Source organism: Suricata suricatta, chromosome 4 (genome assembly GCF_006229205.1).
Source record: "Suricata suricatta isolate VVHF042 chromosome 4, meerkat_22Aug2017_6uvM2_HiC, whole genome shotgun sequence".
In the NCBI taxonomy this organism is placed as follows: Eukaryota; Metazoa; Chordata; class Mammalia; order Carnivora; family Herpestidae; genus Suricata; species Suricata suricatta.
Genome location: NC_043703.1, coordinates 54,829,999 through 54,847,082, shown reverse-complemented (window position 1 = coordinate 54,847,082; position 17,084 = coordinate 54,829,999). Strand labels below are relative to the sequence as shown.

The 17,084-nt window shown below is 36.6% G+C and overlaps 1 protein-coding gene across 1 annotated transcript in view; it reads right to left on the bottom strand.

Moving 5' to 3' along the window:
• Positions 1 to 16,761, bottom strand: part of LRRC63 (leucine rich repeat containing 63) — a 31,058-nt gene extending 14,297 nt beyond the window's left edge. The window contains exons 1-4 of the mRNA XM_029938463.1: positions 16,731 to 16,761; positions 10,579 to 11,262; positions 10,027 to 10,095; positions 6,226 to 6,386 (exon numbers count right to left, since the gene is read on the bottom strand). Of these exons, the coding sequence (XP_029794323.1) occupies positions 6,226 to 6,386; positions 10,027 to 10,095; positions 10,579 to 11,262; positions 16,731 to 16,761 (945 nt within the window). The remainder of the gene's footprint in view (positions 1 to 6,225; positions 6,387 to 10,026; positions 10,096 to 10,578; positions 11,263 to 16,730) is intronic.
• Positions 16,762 to 17,084: the final 323 nt, after the last annotated feature.

The following is a 17,084-nucleotide window of genomic DNA, read 5'->3' as shown; positions in this document are numbered from 1 at the left end:
GGCTGCTGGAACTCTTTCTGGGTTGGAGGGGCTGGTGAACACTGCACTTAACCTTTCCCCACCACCTTGATAGTGTGGGAGGGAGCAGGGTCTGGGCACCATAGCCAGTCTGCTGTCTCAGTGAGCCCCAGTTCTCTAGCCCACACCAGCCCTAGTCACCCCTCCAGGACGGCCCACAGATGATGCCTGCCAGGCACCAGAATGCAAGGTGCCAGGATGCTCACTACAGCTTCCGCCATCAAGTCAAGGTGACACGGGGACAAAGCCCTCCAAAACAATCCAGGCATGCCCCACATCAGCTCCAGATGGCTTGTCAGGGCACCCCTAGTGCAGAGTGCTTTGGGGCTTCCTGGTTCATGCCTGCTTTCGCCCCAGTGGTCCTACCAGGGCCTCTCCCATGCAAAACACCCTGGGGAACCCCCAGGCTGTACCCTGCCTTGGCTCCAGTCACCCCACAAGGGTGTCCCCTGCATAAAGCACCCCAGTGCACCCTGACTTGTGCCCTGTCTTGGCCCTAGCCACCCTACCAGGGCTACACCGTGCAGAGCATCCCAGGACGACCTGACTGGCACCCACTTCAGCTTCATCTGTCCTGCACAGAGAATCCTGAGACACCCCCCACCTCCCAGGACCATACCCACTTCAGCTCCAACCATCTACCAGGGCAGCCCCAGCACTAGCTAGGAACCATCTTCACAGATACGAAAGTTTCTTTCAACTCCAGTTCACTTAGAGGAGTATTTGTTCTCTTGCATCCTAAGTGGGTGCTGAATGTTGTCAAGTTTTTGCATCTATTGAGGTGATATTGTTGAGAGTAACATTGATTTTCAAATATTAAGACAACTTTGAGTTTCTTGTGGAAGCTTCATTTAGTCCTGATACATTGTCCTTCATTTTTAAATTTTTGATATTGCAGGATTTGAACTGCTAATGTTTTCTTGAGAACTTTGGCACAGACATTTATGAAAAATAGTGGTCTATAATTTTTCTTTCATACAATATCCTTGTGTGGCTTTGGTGTGAGAGTTACACAGGCATCATAAAATAAGGACGTGGAAACAGGTGTTGTATCTTCCTTAAATGTTTGATAGACTCAGAGGGGAAGTCTTATGGGTCTGGAACTTTCTTTGTGTGAAGGCTCTTAATTAAAATTTTAATTAGATTTTTACAGATACGAAACTCTATGGTATTCTATTTCTTAATATGCCTGTTTCGGCAAGTTGTGTTTTCCAATGAATTGTCCCATTTCACCATAGCTGTGGCCCTTCCTGGGAAAATGTTGTTCTTAGTGTTTTATTATTTTCTATTTTAATGTCTGTGAGACTTTTTGATCTTGATTTTGGTATTTAGAATTTCCTTTCCTTTTTCCTTAACCAATCACATTATGGATTTAGACATTTTATTCCTTTTTTTAGAGAAACAAGTTTTGTCAAATGCCTTTTCTGCATCAATTGAAATGATTCTGTGTTTCCTCCCCTTATGCATGAATGTATATTGACTGATTTTCTTATATTAAGCCACCCTTTATTTCAAGAATAAATGTCACTTGCTTATTATGTATAGTCCTTTTAATTAATTAATTAATTATTTTTTGGATTCACTTTGCTAGTATTTTGTCCAGGAGAATACTTTGCTAGTATTTTGTAGAGGGACAGAGAGAGAGGGAGAGAGAGAATCTCAAGCAGGCTCTGTGCTGTCAGGGAGAAGCCTGACAAGGCTTGATCTCACGAACCACAAGATCATGACCCGAGCCCCAATCAAGAGTTGGACCCATAAGTGACTGAGCCACCCAAGTGCCCTGCCAAGGGCTTTTATCTATACTCATAAGGGGTGTTGGTCTGTGGTTTTCTTGTGGTGTCTTTTGTTCCTTTAGTATCTGGGTTGACAATGTAGAATATGTTAGAGATTGTGATATTCTAGCTCAAAAGAATATATATTTGCGTCATTTGAGTGACCAAATATATATCTCTCATATGTATTTGGTCTTCATCCAAAGTTCATGGCTTACTGGTTCCCAAATCCTTGAAATTGCTGGAGTCATAAGAGCAATGGGAACCTCTTTTGTCATATTTGTTTCCTTGTCCTCAGTTCCCAAAATTACATCAGAGCCATAAAGATGAAATGGGTGTCTTGTTATTCATAAGAAGCTCCTTTCCACCACAACTGGGTTTTTGTTAATGGGGTGACTTGTGGGAAGCACTGAAGGATGGAGGCTGGTTGCCAGGGGAACCAACTGTGTGATTAGCGGGTTGGCATTTTTGGCCTCACCAACTCCCCTCCTCGAGAGAGGGAAGAGGGGATGGAGATTGAGTTCAATCACCGAAGGTTAATGGTTTAGTCAATTACGCTTATGTAATAAAGCCTCTATATAACCAAAAAAACAGGGTTTGGAGAGCATCCTGGTTGGTAAATATATGAAGATTTTGGGAGAGTGGGGCCTGGAGAGGGCATTGAAGCTCCATACACTTTTCCATACCTTGCCCTGTGTATCTCTTTATCTGACTGTTGATTCATTCATTTAATATCCTTTGTAATAAGCCAGTTTCTAGCAAGTAAATGGGATTCCTGAGTTCTGTGAGCCACTCTACCAAATTAATTGAACCCAAGAAGAGGGTCATGGGAACCTCTAATTTATTATAGCCAGTTGGTTAGAAGTGCAGGTAACAGCCTGGGCATGTGATTGGCATCCTGAGTTGAAACACAGTCTTGTGGGACTGAGCACTTTACCTGTGGAATCTGGTGTTATCTCTAGGTAGTGTCAGAATTAAGTTGAATTTTAGGACACCCATTTGGTATCTGAGAATTGGGTAGTGGTGCGGGGAAACTGGGTTCAGAATACTATTAGGGGTGTTCCCTCTTTATTTTCTGGAAGAGTTTGAGAAGTATCAGTGTTCATTTTTCTTTAAACATTTAGCAGAATTCATCCATGAAGCCATCTGGTCCTGGCTTTTCTTTGTTGGGAGGTTTTTGATTATTTATTCAATCTCTTTACTCAGTATAGGTCTGCTCAGGTTTCTATTTGTTGTTGAATCAGTTTTGGTAATTTGTGTTTTCCTAAAAAATATTCCTTTCCTCTAAGATATTTCATTTGTTGGCGTACAGTTGTTCATAGTATTCTGTTATAATCCCTTTTATTTCTGTAAAGCCATTAGTAATGTCTCCATTTTCATTTTTGGTTTTAGTTATTTGTACCTTCTTTTTTTTTTTCATTTAGCTAAAGGTTTGTCAATTTTGTTGATTTTTTTAGAGAACTATGTTCTGGTTTTATTAATTCTCTCTACTCCTTTTCTATCCAATATTTCATTAATTTTTGTTATAATCTTTCTTTCTTCTTGGTGCTAATTTAGGATTTAGTTTGCTCTTTTGCTCAAGTTCTTCGAGGTGTACAGTTAGGCTATTGATTTGAGATTTTTCTTCTCTATATACACTTTCCACACACATACACCTGGTCTTCCCCCACATCAACACTTCACATACCAGTATGATGTATTTGTTATAATAAATGAACCAACATTGCACACATCATTATCAATCCAAGTCCATAATTTACATTTGAGTTCAAACCTCATGTTGAATAGTCTATAGGTCTTCATAAATGTATAATGAAATGGATTCATTAGCACAGGATCATACAAAATAATTTATAGCCCTGAAAATCCCTTGTATTCCTCCTATTCATCCTTCCCTCCCTCCTCCAATATCCCTGGAAACCACTGACATTTTTACTATGTCCATAGTTTTGCCTTTTCCAGGATGTTTTTTATTGTTGTTAGTTGATTACTGCCTTCTTGGTGTTTAATTATTTTTCAATCTGCCATATTGATTCTCTTCTCATTCTCTTTTGTGGTATATTTTAAGACAGTTTCTTAATAGTTGTTACCATGGAGATTATAGTTGGCATCTTAAATTTAAAACAATCTAGTTTGGATTGATACCATGTTAACTTCAATAGCACAAAAAAAAAAAATCTTTGTTCCTATACAAACTCACCCCTCTCCTATTCTATGTTGTTTTGTCAAAAATTACATTTTTATACATTATGTGTCCATTAACATAGGTTGATAATTATTGTTTTTATGCATTTGTCTTTTAAATAATATAAAAAATAAAAAGAAAACCAAAAACAGAATAATACCAGGTTTTATATTTCCTTAGGTAGTTACCTTTACCAGATTGTATTTTTTTTAAGGTTTTGAGTTTCTCTCTGATATCTTTTCATTGCAGCTGAAAGAACTCTCTTCATATTTCATATAGGGCAGGTGTGTTAATAACAAACTCCCTCAGCTTTTGTTTATCGTGGAACATCTTAATTTCTCATTTGGTTTTGGAAAGATAGTTTTGCTGTATATAGGATTCTTGGTTGAGAGATTGCTTTTCTTTCTACATTTTAAAAATGTCAACCCATTCATTTCTGGCTTCCATGGTTTCTGATGACAAATTGGCTATTAAGTTTGAACATCCCTTGTGCACGACAAATCATTGCTCTCTTGTGGTTCTCAAGATTTTCTCTAGCTTTTGACAGTTTGATTTTAATGTGTTTCAATGTGAAACTTTCTGTATTTATCCTTCTTGGAATTTGTCAAGCTTCTCAGATCTACAGATATGTGGCTTTACTCAATTTGGGGAGGTTTCAGTCATTATTTTTTCAAATATTCTTTCTGCCCTTTTCTTTCTCTTCTTTTTCTAGGACTTCCATTTCTTGGTACACTTGGTGGTGTCTGGTCCCTCAGCCTCTGTTCATTTTTCTTTCTTCTTTCTCCTCCTTCTCCTTCTTCTTCCTCTTCTGCTTCTTTCTGTTCATCATCTTCAATTATTTCAACTGACCTGTCTTCCAGTTCTGATTCTTTCTTGTGCCTGCACAAACCTACTATTGAAAGCTTCCAGTGAGTTTTTTGTTTTTGTTATTGTATCTTTCAGTTCCATAATTTCTTTTTGTTTTCTCTTTGTAATTTTTATCTCTTTATTGAAAAATCCCTGCTCACACATTTTTTTTTAACTACTTCAGAATACTTAAGACAGTTGATTTAAAGGGTTTTTTTTTCCTAGTAAGTCCAATGTCCATGGTTCCTCATAAATAGCTTCTATTAATTTCTGCTGCGACTGGGCCATATTTCTTGTTTCTTTACATATTCCCTATTTTTTGTTGAAAATTGACAGTTTGTGTATTATAATGTGGTAACTCCAAAAATCATATTATTCCCCCTCTTCATGTTTTTGTTTTGTTTTGTTTTGTTTTACTTACTGTGGGTGGTAGCTGTTGGTTTAGTGATTTTTCTAAATTGTTTTTGTTAGGTCTATACTTTTTCATGTGTTGTCTTTAAAATCTCTGCTCTATTAGCTGGTGTTCAGTTAGTGGTTTGATGGAGATTTCCTTGTACAACAGGACAGGAGTAGAGAGAGAATAATGTTTCTTCTAGTCTTTTCAGATTGGCTCTATGCACAGGTACCCTTTCAATGCTTAGGCAGGACATTAAAAGATGGTGAAAGCATGGGGTCTTCTCAGCCCTTTTCTGAGAATGCATTCTGCGCTGGCCATGCACCTAGCTTTCTAAATCTCCCAGTTTCCATAGGCTTTTTTGAATGCCCTCCCTTCCCCAAGAAACTCTTGCAAGTAGCTTTTCCTATGTTTGCAATTTTTCTATGAGTTTGAACTGATTTCAAAATAAAATTTAAAATACAACACAGATTTTGAGGACAAAGAGCTCTGGCTTAAAACCTAAGCCCCGCTGCTTGCTTGCTGTATGGTCTTTCACAAGTTATTTTCATTGGGCTTCAGGGCTCCTATCTGTAAACTGAAGATTATAATACCTCTTTTGCTGAATTGTAAGTTTTAAGAGTAACATTTGCATTGCACATAGTGGGTACTTAATAACTGGTAACTATTATTATTGCTATTCATCATACCAGGCTTGTGTTCAGTGAAAATTTAGCCTACTGCTAGATTTGGCCCAAGAGCCAAAGACTGCTGATAACTTTAAAATATGGTCATTTTGAATCTCACTTTTTTTTTTCTTATCATGCTAGATAATGAAAAAAAAACTCTATAGTTTCTTTGGATCTGGAGTGACGGCAAACTAGGACATAGGTTTAGAGATGAATTTGAATGTGATCCTGAAAAAATCTCTCTTGTAACAGGAAGGATTCCTTTCCCTGGAAACTAACCTAAGTTAAGAAACCTAAAAAAAAAAAAAAAAAAGAAATTTCCATTTAAAAAATCTAGTATACCTTAAGGTTAAGTGCATTTCTTCCATGTACTTGACAGTTTACTATGGCCAGGTTGACCATTGCTATTATTGTTTCATATCGTGTTGCATTAATAGTCTTAAAACCTTGACCATGTATAATACCGGATTCCTCTCTTTTTTTAGGTTTGATGTTAATGATACCTAAATAAACAGAAGAAAACATGAGATTTAAAAGTGTTAGCACTTAGAGTAAAAGTTAGGAGGTATGTATATTATGGTAACAGTGAATCGTCATAAATAAATAGATTAGCTGTGTACCTCCTCAGGGAGAGAGTCCTCCTAGTCTTCACCCCCCAGTCCCTACTGGTTTTATTTGCTAAACTGGGTTTTGTTGTGTGTTTTTTTTCAAATATTAGATAGCACCATTGTCTTTCCAAAGGAAAACCATATGCACTAGGTTTCTCTTAGATAAGTTAGATTCTATCATTCTCAGTCTTTTTGTATTATACGTAAAAATATTTTTTAAAATTTTACAATGAATAACAGAAGCAACTTCTTGCTTCACAAAACTAATAAAGGACAACATATAATCATAAGTCAGATAGAGATCACCTCGCAAGGAACAACCTTACTTTGTTTCAAGTACCTTATACAATTCAGCTTTCTTCCCTCAGTTTGGAGACCCAAGACAAGAAATTTAAAAAGTCCAAACAATTTAGAAGTTAGTTAAACAGAGGCCATCTAAATTTACTTCATCATGATACTTGTGGGTTTCCCCTTTAAAAATGGCCTATCCATATGTAAACCAAATGCAGCAGGACAATATTTTGTAATCTTGTGGCATATATTTTACATTCACAGCCATTCTTGCTGCATTATTTACAGCAACATATTTTACAATCTCAGGAAGTCTTATGCCATGGCTTCAATGAAAGGAAATGATGCGTCCTAAACCAAAGAAAGCAATGTTCAGTTTCTAGTTTCTAAAATGGGCCCTCTGTGCCCGTTTCAGATCAATAGATGTGAAAATTCACTGCAGCAGAAGGAGAGATGGTATGATATGATAGAGAGTTCTTCACTCGGAAGAGGAAGTGAGCAAGAAGGAAAGGAGAATGAGTTAAGACATAAGTCTATGGACAGCTCCCAGCTCAGTCATCCTCATGGACTAAGTCCAAGCACTGGTTTTTGAGTGGAAATGCAGGAGATGAAGGTGGAGAAGTAAATAGAAATTCCCTGATGGATCTCTGAAGGCTCTGAAACTTTTCAAAGGTTCAAAGAGGGAACCACCAGAGTGGGACAAACTCAACAAATCAGAAATGGCGGCATGATTTGTTTCAGCTGGTGACATGAAGGAGACCCAGAAGTTAATTTATGCCACAGACAATGATACAGAACTACTGGGAGGGAAAGAGGCTCAGGGAGTCCTGTGGTTGCTACTGTTAACAATACTGTACTGTCTATTTGAGAGTTGCTAAGAGAGTAAATCTTAAAAATTCTCATAACAAGAAAAAATGGTAACTATATGAAGTAAATGGATGTTAACTTATTGTAGTAATCATTTCTCAATAAGTAAATAAAACTGGAAAAAAGAGAAAGTTATGTAGTTGGAGCATTCTGTATTTCATCATTAATTGAATCATCAATTTGTTATTTTTTTCTGTTCTAGAATTTTATCTATTTTTAAAAACAAAAATTCTAGTTCTCTGATAAAATTCACTAACTTATTCTTAACTTTCTTAAACATAGTAATCACAATTATTTAAAAATCCCTATTCAAAAACTTTAGTATCTGATTCTATGTGTCTGTTTCTATTGTCTTTTTCTTTCCACTGATTTTCAGACATTTTAACTTGTCTATATAGGATGACTTGTGATTTTTCAATTTAATGCTGGATGTTGTGGATGAAAATTTTAAAGGATCCGGATACTGCTAAGTCTTTCAAACAAATGTTAAATTTTCTTTGGGCGAAAAGTATCACTTTGATTCATTAGGGATTGGTTTTGCACTTTGCTAGGGATAATCTATTTTAGTTTTGTACTTTTTTCTAAAATATCATCCTTATTTCTAAGACATGGGTCCTCTGGGTCTTCTAAAAAGCACCGTGTGTTTACAAGGCTGCTGCACGTTGGCAGAGCTTTCATTTCACTAATGGTCTTCCATGCAACTCTGAAAATACATGCTCACTTCTGCAGCTTCTCAGCTGATGTTGTTTGCTGCATTTCTTAGAGTATTGTCCTGCACATGCATAGCTTAGAAATCAGCGGATATGGAGTGCCTGGGGGGCTCAGTTGGCTAAGCGGCCAACTTCAGCTCAGGTCATGATCTCACAATTGGTGGTTCAAGTCCCATATAGGGCTCTGTGCTGACAGCTCAGAGCTTGGAGCCTGCTTTGGATTCTGTGTCTGTGTGTGTGTCTCCCTCTCTTTCTGTCCCTCCCCTACTTGTGTGCTCTCTCTGCCTCTCTCTCATAAATAAACATTTAAAAATTAAAAAAAAGAAATTAGCAGACACATATGCAGATATTTGGATTCACTTGTCTCCTCTGATACTTTGCATCTCAAGCCTCTGCATTAGTGACGGTTCTGATGTAGGAGGCCTCTTTCTTCAGCTCAGCAATATTGCCACTTTCTGCTGGTGCTCTATTCTCTAACACCCATGTGACCTCAGGCAAAAGCCAAGACAAATGTAGAGCGAACTCATAAGCTTCCCTTATTTCAAAGATTGCACTCACTCAAACTCAGGCCTGCCATGGTCACTCTCCAATATCTCCCATAGCTATTTTATACAGTTGGGGCAGCTTTAATAGTTGATTTTGGTGGGAAGGTTGATCCAATACAAGCTATTTAATCTTGGACCAGAAGTCCTTAGGTTATTTTAAAATCTGTATCTGATCATTCTAACACCTGGATCTCCTGTGGGTACATTTTTACTGTTTACTTCTCTGCTAGTTTTCATTCATTTTGTCTGTGTGCCTCATAATTGTGAATTGCTTACTATACACTGTATTTGTGAGTTTGTAGAAATAATGTGGGTCTAGGATGATGTAATCCTAAAAACATTTTTTAATGTTTGTTTATTTTTGATAGAGAGAGACAGAGCAGGAGTGGGAGAGGGGCAGAGAGGAGACACAGGATCTGAAGCAGGCTCCAGGCTCTGAGCTGTCAGCACACAGCCTGAATCACAGCTCGAACTCACAGATCATGAGATCATGACCTGAGCCGAAGCCAGATGCTTAACCAACTGAGACACCCAGGTGCCCGATGTAATCTTCTTTAAAGATGATTTTTCATTTGTTCCTGCTAGATAACTAAAGTTGAAGCACATAGAACAGTGCCTGGCACATGGAAAGTAGTTGATTTTCATTGTTGTGTGTTTATCTAACCCACCCAGATTAAGAATACTCCAGTTTTTATGTTCTCAGCATCAGTATAAACTTTGGTTTATAGTCAATACTTAAAAATAGTTGCTGAGTAACTGTCTTAAGGAGCTGAACATGAGCTGAGACGTATGTGTGAACCACAGACACATACACCAACACAAAATCAGGAATGGTTTCGTAGAGAGATACATTTATATAGTTTTTTATTTTTTTCTTTAAAAATTTTTTAAATTTATTTTTTAGAGAGAGACAGAACATGAGTGAGGGAGAGGCAGAGAGAGAGGGAGACACAGAATCTGAAACAGGCTTCAGGCTCTGAGTTCTTAGCACAGAACCCGATGTGGGGCTCAAACCCACGAGCAGTGAATCATGACCTGAGCCAAAGTTGGATGCTTAACAGACTGAGCCACTCAGGTGCCCATATACAGTTTTTTAAAGAATGAAATAAACTTAGCATTTACCTTCATTCAGGTTTGACATGCTTTGCCTTGAAGCACTTTCCACATTCTCAGATTCTGTTGCTTGAGTTTCTAGAAAAAAAAGAGAAAAATGAAACGACTTTTTGGATACTTGTAAACACTCGTTTTCAGGGTGTTATGATTTCATTGTAAGTGTTCATCTTTTTATGAATTTGGATTATCCAAGGAAATGTGTCCATGAAGGCCTCCATCAGCCTTGGCATTCTGCTTCTAGAGTTCATTTTGATCATCTTCTGAATGACTGTTCATTCTCACTTCTCTCTTATATTGACTTTTCTGATCCTTTGAACTTCCTCATCTGGTTCCCACTACCACCATCTGGGTAGAGCACCCAGTTTGACCTTGGCAGACCTGCAAGGTCAATACTTCTGTTACTGCCTTCTGGATCATATATTGAATGTATGCATAGGCAGAAAGTGATCCCACCATTCCAATCTACAGACCCAAGGGGAAAACAGCCTTTGCTTACGTGCCTTTTCCCCTCTTTGTTCTACGTGGCCCCATTATTACAAACCATGTTCAAAATGGATTTACCTAACAAAGACTGTCTTAAAGGTTTTCTTGGCAAAATTGGTGGCGGCAGGACAATGGAGTCTGGAAAATGACTAATAGTTAGTACCACTGCAGTATTTTGTTTTACACGTTCAGACCACTGCCTTTCTGTTTTAACAGGCATACTTCTTAGTAGAGACCTTGGTCCTGTTTCATTTAAATCTACCAGATGTTGCTTAAAAATAAAGGATTTCTTCTTTGATAAAGGTAGGTACTCAGAGTGAACTTTCGTGAGCTTGGTAGTAATCTCTGGGGCACTTGCAGGTCTGGAGAACTCTGAGGAGAGAATCAGAAGGTCATTGAACATGTTTTCAGCATAAAGATGTTTTCTTTTTGGTGCTTCTTGTTTCGATTTTCTTGAAGTTTCCATCTGGCTTGTTTTTATCCCAAAAATTCGACTTGAGGCTGAATGACAGGTTGGAAAAAATATGGAACCAGTAGCCGTCTCTGGATTGTGCCAATCGACCCTCTTAAGATGTTTTCTTGGTATTGAAATAGTCGTCGCTCTTTCTTGTACATGATAATCAATAAAGAGATTTTGGATATTGATACGGGTTTGTGATTGATTTCTTGAAACATCAGGGAAACTAGTTTTCTCTCTTTCAATTGAAGTGGTTTTTTCTAGAGTGACCTTCACAAGTTGTGGCTTAGTTTTACCAGTCTTGGCTAAACCAGAAAAAAAGAAGGCATAATTAGTTTAAATTTATGCAGGTATCAGGGACAAAATTTAATGTCGTAGTGTTCATACTCACCTCTCTTTCACCTTATAAAACTTTCTGTATATACATGCTCAGCTATGAGGACTTTTGTTTAGCTGACTGGGGTAATTTGAGTGATCAACTGGAAAAGTGAAAAGTCTAAATTGTATTCGATTTAGAAAGGGTAGGAAGAGACTCTTGGAAGAACAGAATTGATAGAAGAAAGGGTATAAAGGGAAGCTTTGATCAGTTTCTACTAAACCTGGAAATACGGATGGGTAAAAATGATTTTGATGAAATTTTGTTATTTATCATTTATCATTATGTCTTCCTCATCTGAAACTTGTTTGAGCAAAGACACATTTCTTGTCAGTGCCAAATGTCAGACCAATGTGGCTTTTGAAAATGCTAATATCCTGATGCCGGATACAAAGTGCTACGAGTTCAGTTAGGTTACAATGGTGAACGTTATTTTCTGTCCTAAGTCCAGAAAATGCACTATGCCTGCATTCTTCAGTACCTCATCACACCAAATATGCTTTCTCTTTCCTCTGGGACAGAATGTTAAATTACTTTTTTCCACTGTCTCAATTGAGTACAATAAATGATGAGGACCTCTGCATTTTAAAGAAGAGATAATAGGTTCATTAAGGCAAGGCTTGCAAAGAAATGGCCAAAACAAATCCAGCTCTGACCCATCTGCTGTCTACATATAAGAGATGGCTAGAGTCTGACCTGAGTTCAGAGACAGGAATTCTTCTGGATAGAGTTATTGGAGTGCTCTGTTTCCTAGGTCTTCCCCTCCCTATGGTGGGTAGAAGAGGGTGATTTCCACCTCCTCAAACAATGTGAGGGGAATTCTCAGAGAACCATTTAGAGAACAGGAATGTATGCCACAAGGAGAAAATAACATCTCATTATTGCCTTACTCACCTCTCCCACTAATACAGAGTAGCAAGAAAGGAATAGCCCACCCAATGCTGTGTTCCAATTGGAGTAAGGCAAGAGAATCCTTGAAACTACTTGACCTGTGTCTCCTAGAATTTTCAGGGGGTACAGAGTCTGATGCCTGGTTCTTAACTCTTCTCCATCCCTGGCCCCACCTGTGGAGGGGCAGAAACTTCCACCAAGGTGGAAGAACTTGTCACACCCCTGTTTCCTCTGGCTTGTCTAAAAATTTGCAGACCTAGTCTGAGCTGGGAGAAGGGGCAACGTTCGATTGCATGCTAGAAAGAAGTAATAATTTAGATTGAAATATTTAATATCTGAAAAGGACACAAGGCTAGTAGGTGAAATGGACTAGAGAAGCCTTAGAGGAGAGAGGTGTGCCCCATGTGAGTTTGAAGGGCAGAAGTAGGAGAAGAATAACATTTGCTTCCCACTTATATGGAATTAATAAAAACTAGCTCATTCAAAAAAATGGTTACACTATCTTCACCTCGTTTCCCTCTCTCCCATATTAAAACAAAACATAATAACACAAACAAGATCCTAAACAAACTCCAGAACTTTCTCCAGCTACCACCATCTCACCATATTTATCCTTCAGGAGTGTGGAGCAATTTACACTCAGTTTGATGCGTTTTTTTGTCTGTAACTTTTAATTAAATTAATAGTCTTCCTTCTTAAGAACAATTTTAGACATGAAAACTCTTGAGCAAGAGTACAATTCCTGTATATTCCCCTCCCCTGCAATTTTATCCATTATTGACATCTTGGTTGGTGAGCACATTTTTACAATGGATGAATCAATGTTGACATACAATTAATTCAAGTCCATACTTTACATTAGGGTTCATTCTCTATATTGTACATTTCCATAGACTTTGACACATGTGTAATATTATGTGTCTGCTATTACAGTATCATAAAAAATAATTTTACCACCTTAAAATTCCCCTGCGCTTCACCTATTCCACACTTCTCTCTCTGAACACATTTCTGGCAACCACTGATTTTTTTTCTTAATCTGTGTTATTGTTTCACCTTTTCTAAAATACTATAGGAGGTGCCTGGGTGGCTCAGTCGGTTAAGCCTCTGATTTCGAATCAGGTCAGATCTCACATTCGTGGGTTCAAGCCCCGTGTTGGGCTCTGTGCTGGCGGCTAGCTCAGAGCCTGGAGCCTGCTTCCGATTCTGTGTCTCCTTCTCTCTCTGCCCCTCCCCCTCTCATGCTCTGTCTCTCTCTGTATCAAAAATAAATAAAACATTTAAAAAATAAATAAATAAAATACTATAGTATTTGGAATCATGCAGTATGCAGCCTTGAATGAATAAGAGTTTCTTTTGCTCTTCGGCATGTGGTGGTATCAGTGTTGTGTATTTTAACTACTCTAATAGGTATGCAGTGGAATCTCATTGTTGTTTTAATTTGCTATCTCTAATGACAAATTAGAGCATTAAGCATTATTTATCTTTTTTCTTAATTTTTTTGGTGTTAAGCATTTTTTTTATTAAAACAATTTTTTAACATTCTTATTCATTTTTCAGAGAGAGAGACAGAACACTAGTGTAAGGGCAGAAAGAGAGGGAGACATAGAATCTGAAGCAGGCTCCAGGCTCCAAGCTCTCAGCACAGAGCCCAACGCAGGACTCAAACCCACAAATTGAAAGATCATGACCTGAGCCAAAGTCGGATGTTTATCCAACCGAGCCACTCAGGCACTGCCCCCCCCTTTTTTTTTAAATTTTTTAACATTTGGTCTTAAGCATTTTTTCCTATGCATATTTGCTTTCTGGATATCTTCAGTGAAGTGACTATACAGATATGAGCTCACTTTATTATTATTATTATTATTATTATTGTTATTATTATTATTTTAGAGAGAGAGAGAATGTGTGTGCACACAAGCAGGGGAGAGGGGCAGAGGAAGAAAGATAGAATCCCCAGCAGGCCCCGCACTCAGGATCCTGGGATCATGACCTGAGCTGAAATCAAGAGTCAGACACTCAACTGACTGAGCCACCCAGATGTCCCTAGACCACTTTTTAATTTGGTTCTTTTCTTATTGTTTAGTTTAAGAGTTCCTTCATTTGGGATGCAAGTCCTTTATCAGAAAAATGTTTTGTAAATATTTTCTGCCAGTGTGTGGCTTGTCTTCTTAATCTTTTAACAATGTCTTTCACAGAGTAGAAGTTTTTAACTTTAATGGAGTTCAATTTACCAATTTTTTTCTTTAATGGGTTGTTCTTTTTTTTTACTATTGTATTGTTTTATTTCTATTTAATGCATAAGGGAATGTTCCAAAGGAAACAGAAATATAAACCTGATAAATCTTCAATTTCATGGACTGCTCCTTTAGTGTCATGTTTAAAAAGTCATTGCCAGATCCATGGTCACCTAGATTTTCTCCTGTTATATTCTAGAAGTTTTGTAGTCTTGCATTTGTACATTTAGGTCTATGCTTCTTTTGTGTTAATTTTTGTGGAAAGTGTAAGGTCTGGTCTAGGTTAATTTTTTGTTTTTTGGGTTTGGTTTCTTTTTCTTTTCTTTTCTTTCTTTTTTTTTTTTTTTTTTTTTTTGCATGTAGATGTCTAATTTGTTCCAGGACCATCCACTGAAAAGACTATATCTTTTTTCTTTGTTCTCTTGTCAAAGATCGGTTGACTATATTTGGGAATATCTGTTTCTTAGATCTCTATTTTCACCCATTGATTTATTTGTACTTTGTTTTGCCAATACAACACTGTCTTTATTACTATAAACTCTTGAAACTGAGTGGTGACAATTCTACTTCTTTCACCTTCTCCAGTATTGCATTTGGTATTGTATTTTTCCTTACATATAAAGTTTAGAATAATTTTGTCAATATATACTAAGTAACTTGCTGGTATTTTAACTGAGATTTCTTTGAATCTGTAGATCAATTTTAGAATAATTGCCATCTTAACAATATTGAATCTTCCTATTCATGAAGATGAAATAGCTTTCCATTTATTTATATATTTTTTATTTCTTTTATCACAATTTTATAGTTTTACTCATATAAATCTGTAATACATTATTGGGTTCATGCCTAAATTAGTTGTAGTGTATTTTGATACTAAAGTAAATTGTAGTATTTAGAATTTCAGATTCTAACTGTTCATTGCTGGCATATAGGAAAGCAATTGATTTGTATATATTAATCTTGTATCTTGTAACATCATTATAATTGCTTATTATTTCCAAGAATTCTTTTGTTGATTCTTTGGGATTTTCTACATAGAATAAAAACAGTTTTATTTCTTTCCTCTCAACCTGTACAGCTTTTATTTCATTTTCTTATCCTATTGTATTAGCTAGGATTTTTTAGTACAATTAGTGAATAGCAGTGGTGAGAGGGGACATATTCCCTTGTTTGTGATTTTAGGGGGAAAGCATCTAGTTTCTCACCATTAATGATGTTGTTAGCTGTGGGATTTGAGGTAGATCTTCTTTATCAAGTTGAGAAAGTTCTCGTCTAAGTTTGATGAAAATTATTTCATGAAGGCATGCTGGATTTTGACAAATGGATTTTATCTACTGATGTGATCACGTGATTTTTCTTCTTTAGGCTATTGATATAATCAATTACATTAACTGATTTTTGAGCATTGAACCAATCTTGCATATCCAGAATAAATCCCCACGTGGTCATGGTGTGTAATTATTTTTATACATCGTTGGATTCAATTTGCTAAAATTATATGGAGGATTTTGGCATCTAGATTCATGGGTGATATTTATCTTTGTTTTCTTGTAATTTCTTTGTCTGGTGTTGGTATTAGGGTATACTGCTCTCACAGAATGATTTAGGAAGTGTTCTCTTTGCTTCTATCTTCTGAACAGTTTGTAGAGAATGGATATAATTTTCTCTTTAAATGTTTGGTAGCATTCACTAGTGACTCTATCTGGGCCTGGTGCTTTTTATTTTGCAAAGTTATTAATTACTGATTCAATTTCTTAATAAAAATAGGCCTATTCAAGCCTATAAAGTAATAGATTATTTATAAATATAAACATTATTTATAACAGATTATATGTTTTACATTGTATGAGTTTTGGTCATTTATGCCTTTGAAAGAATTTTTCCCTTTTATCTGTTACCAAATATGTGGGCCTAGAGTTGTTCAGAATATTTATTTATCTTTTTTTTAATGTTCCTAGACTCAGAAGCAATGAACCCTTTTTCATCCCTAATAGTAGTAATTTATTTCTTCTCTCTTTTTTCTTAGATAGCCTGATTAGAGTTTTATTAATTTTATTAATCTTTCCATAGAACTAGCTTTGGGTTTTGTTGATTCTTTTTCAATTGGTTTTTTTTTTAACTTAATTTCTGCTCTATTATTTCTTTTCTTCTGCTTGTTCTGGGTTTATATTCTTCTCCTTTTTCTCATTTTTAAAAGTAAACATTTAAAGTATTTGTTTTAGATTAATCTTCTTTTTCTAAAATATGCATTCAAGGTTATACATACCTTTTAAGCCCTTTTGTTTTGTACTGCACATTTTGATAGGCTGTAATTTTATTTTCATTTAGTTTAAAACATTTTAAAATACCTCTGACTTCTTTGACCCCTGTGTTATTTAAGTATGTTTAATCTCCAAATATTTTTGGATTTCCACATATCTTTGTTACTGAATTTTAGTTTAATGCCATTGTGTTCTGAGAACAAATACCATATAGTATCTAGTTTTTTTTTTTTTTAAGTGTGTTTTATGGTCCAGATTATGGTCTAGCTTGATGAGTGTCTTATGTGAGGGAGAAGAATGCCTTTTACTGTGGTAGATGAAGTGCTCTATAAATGTCAGTTGGATCCTGTCAATTGTTG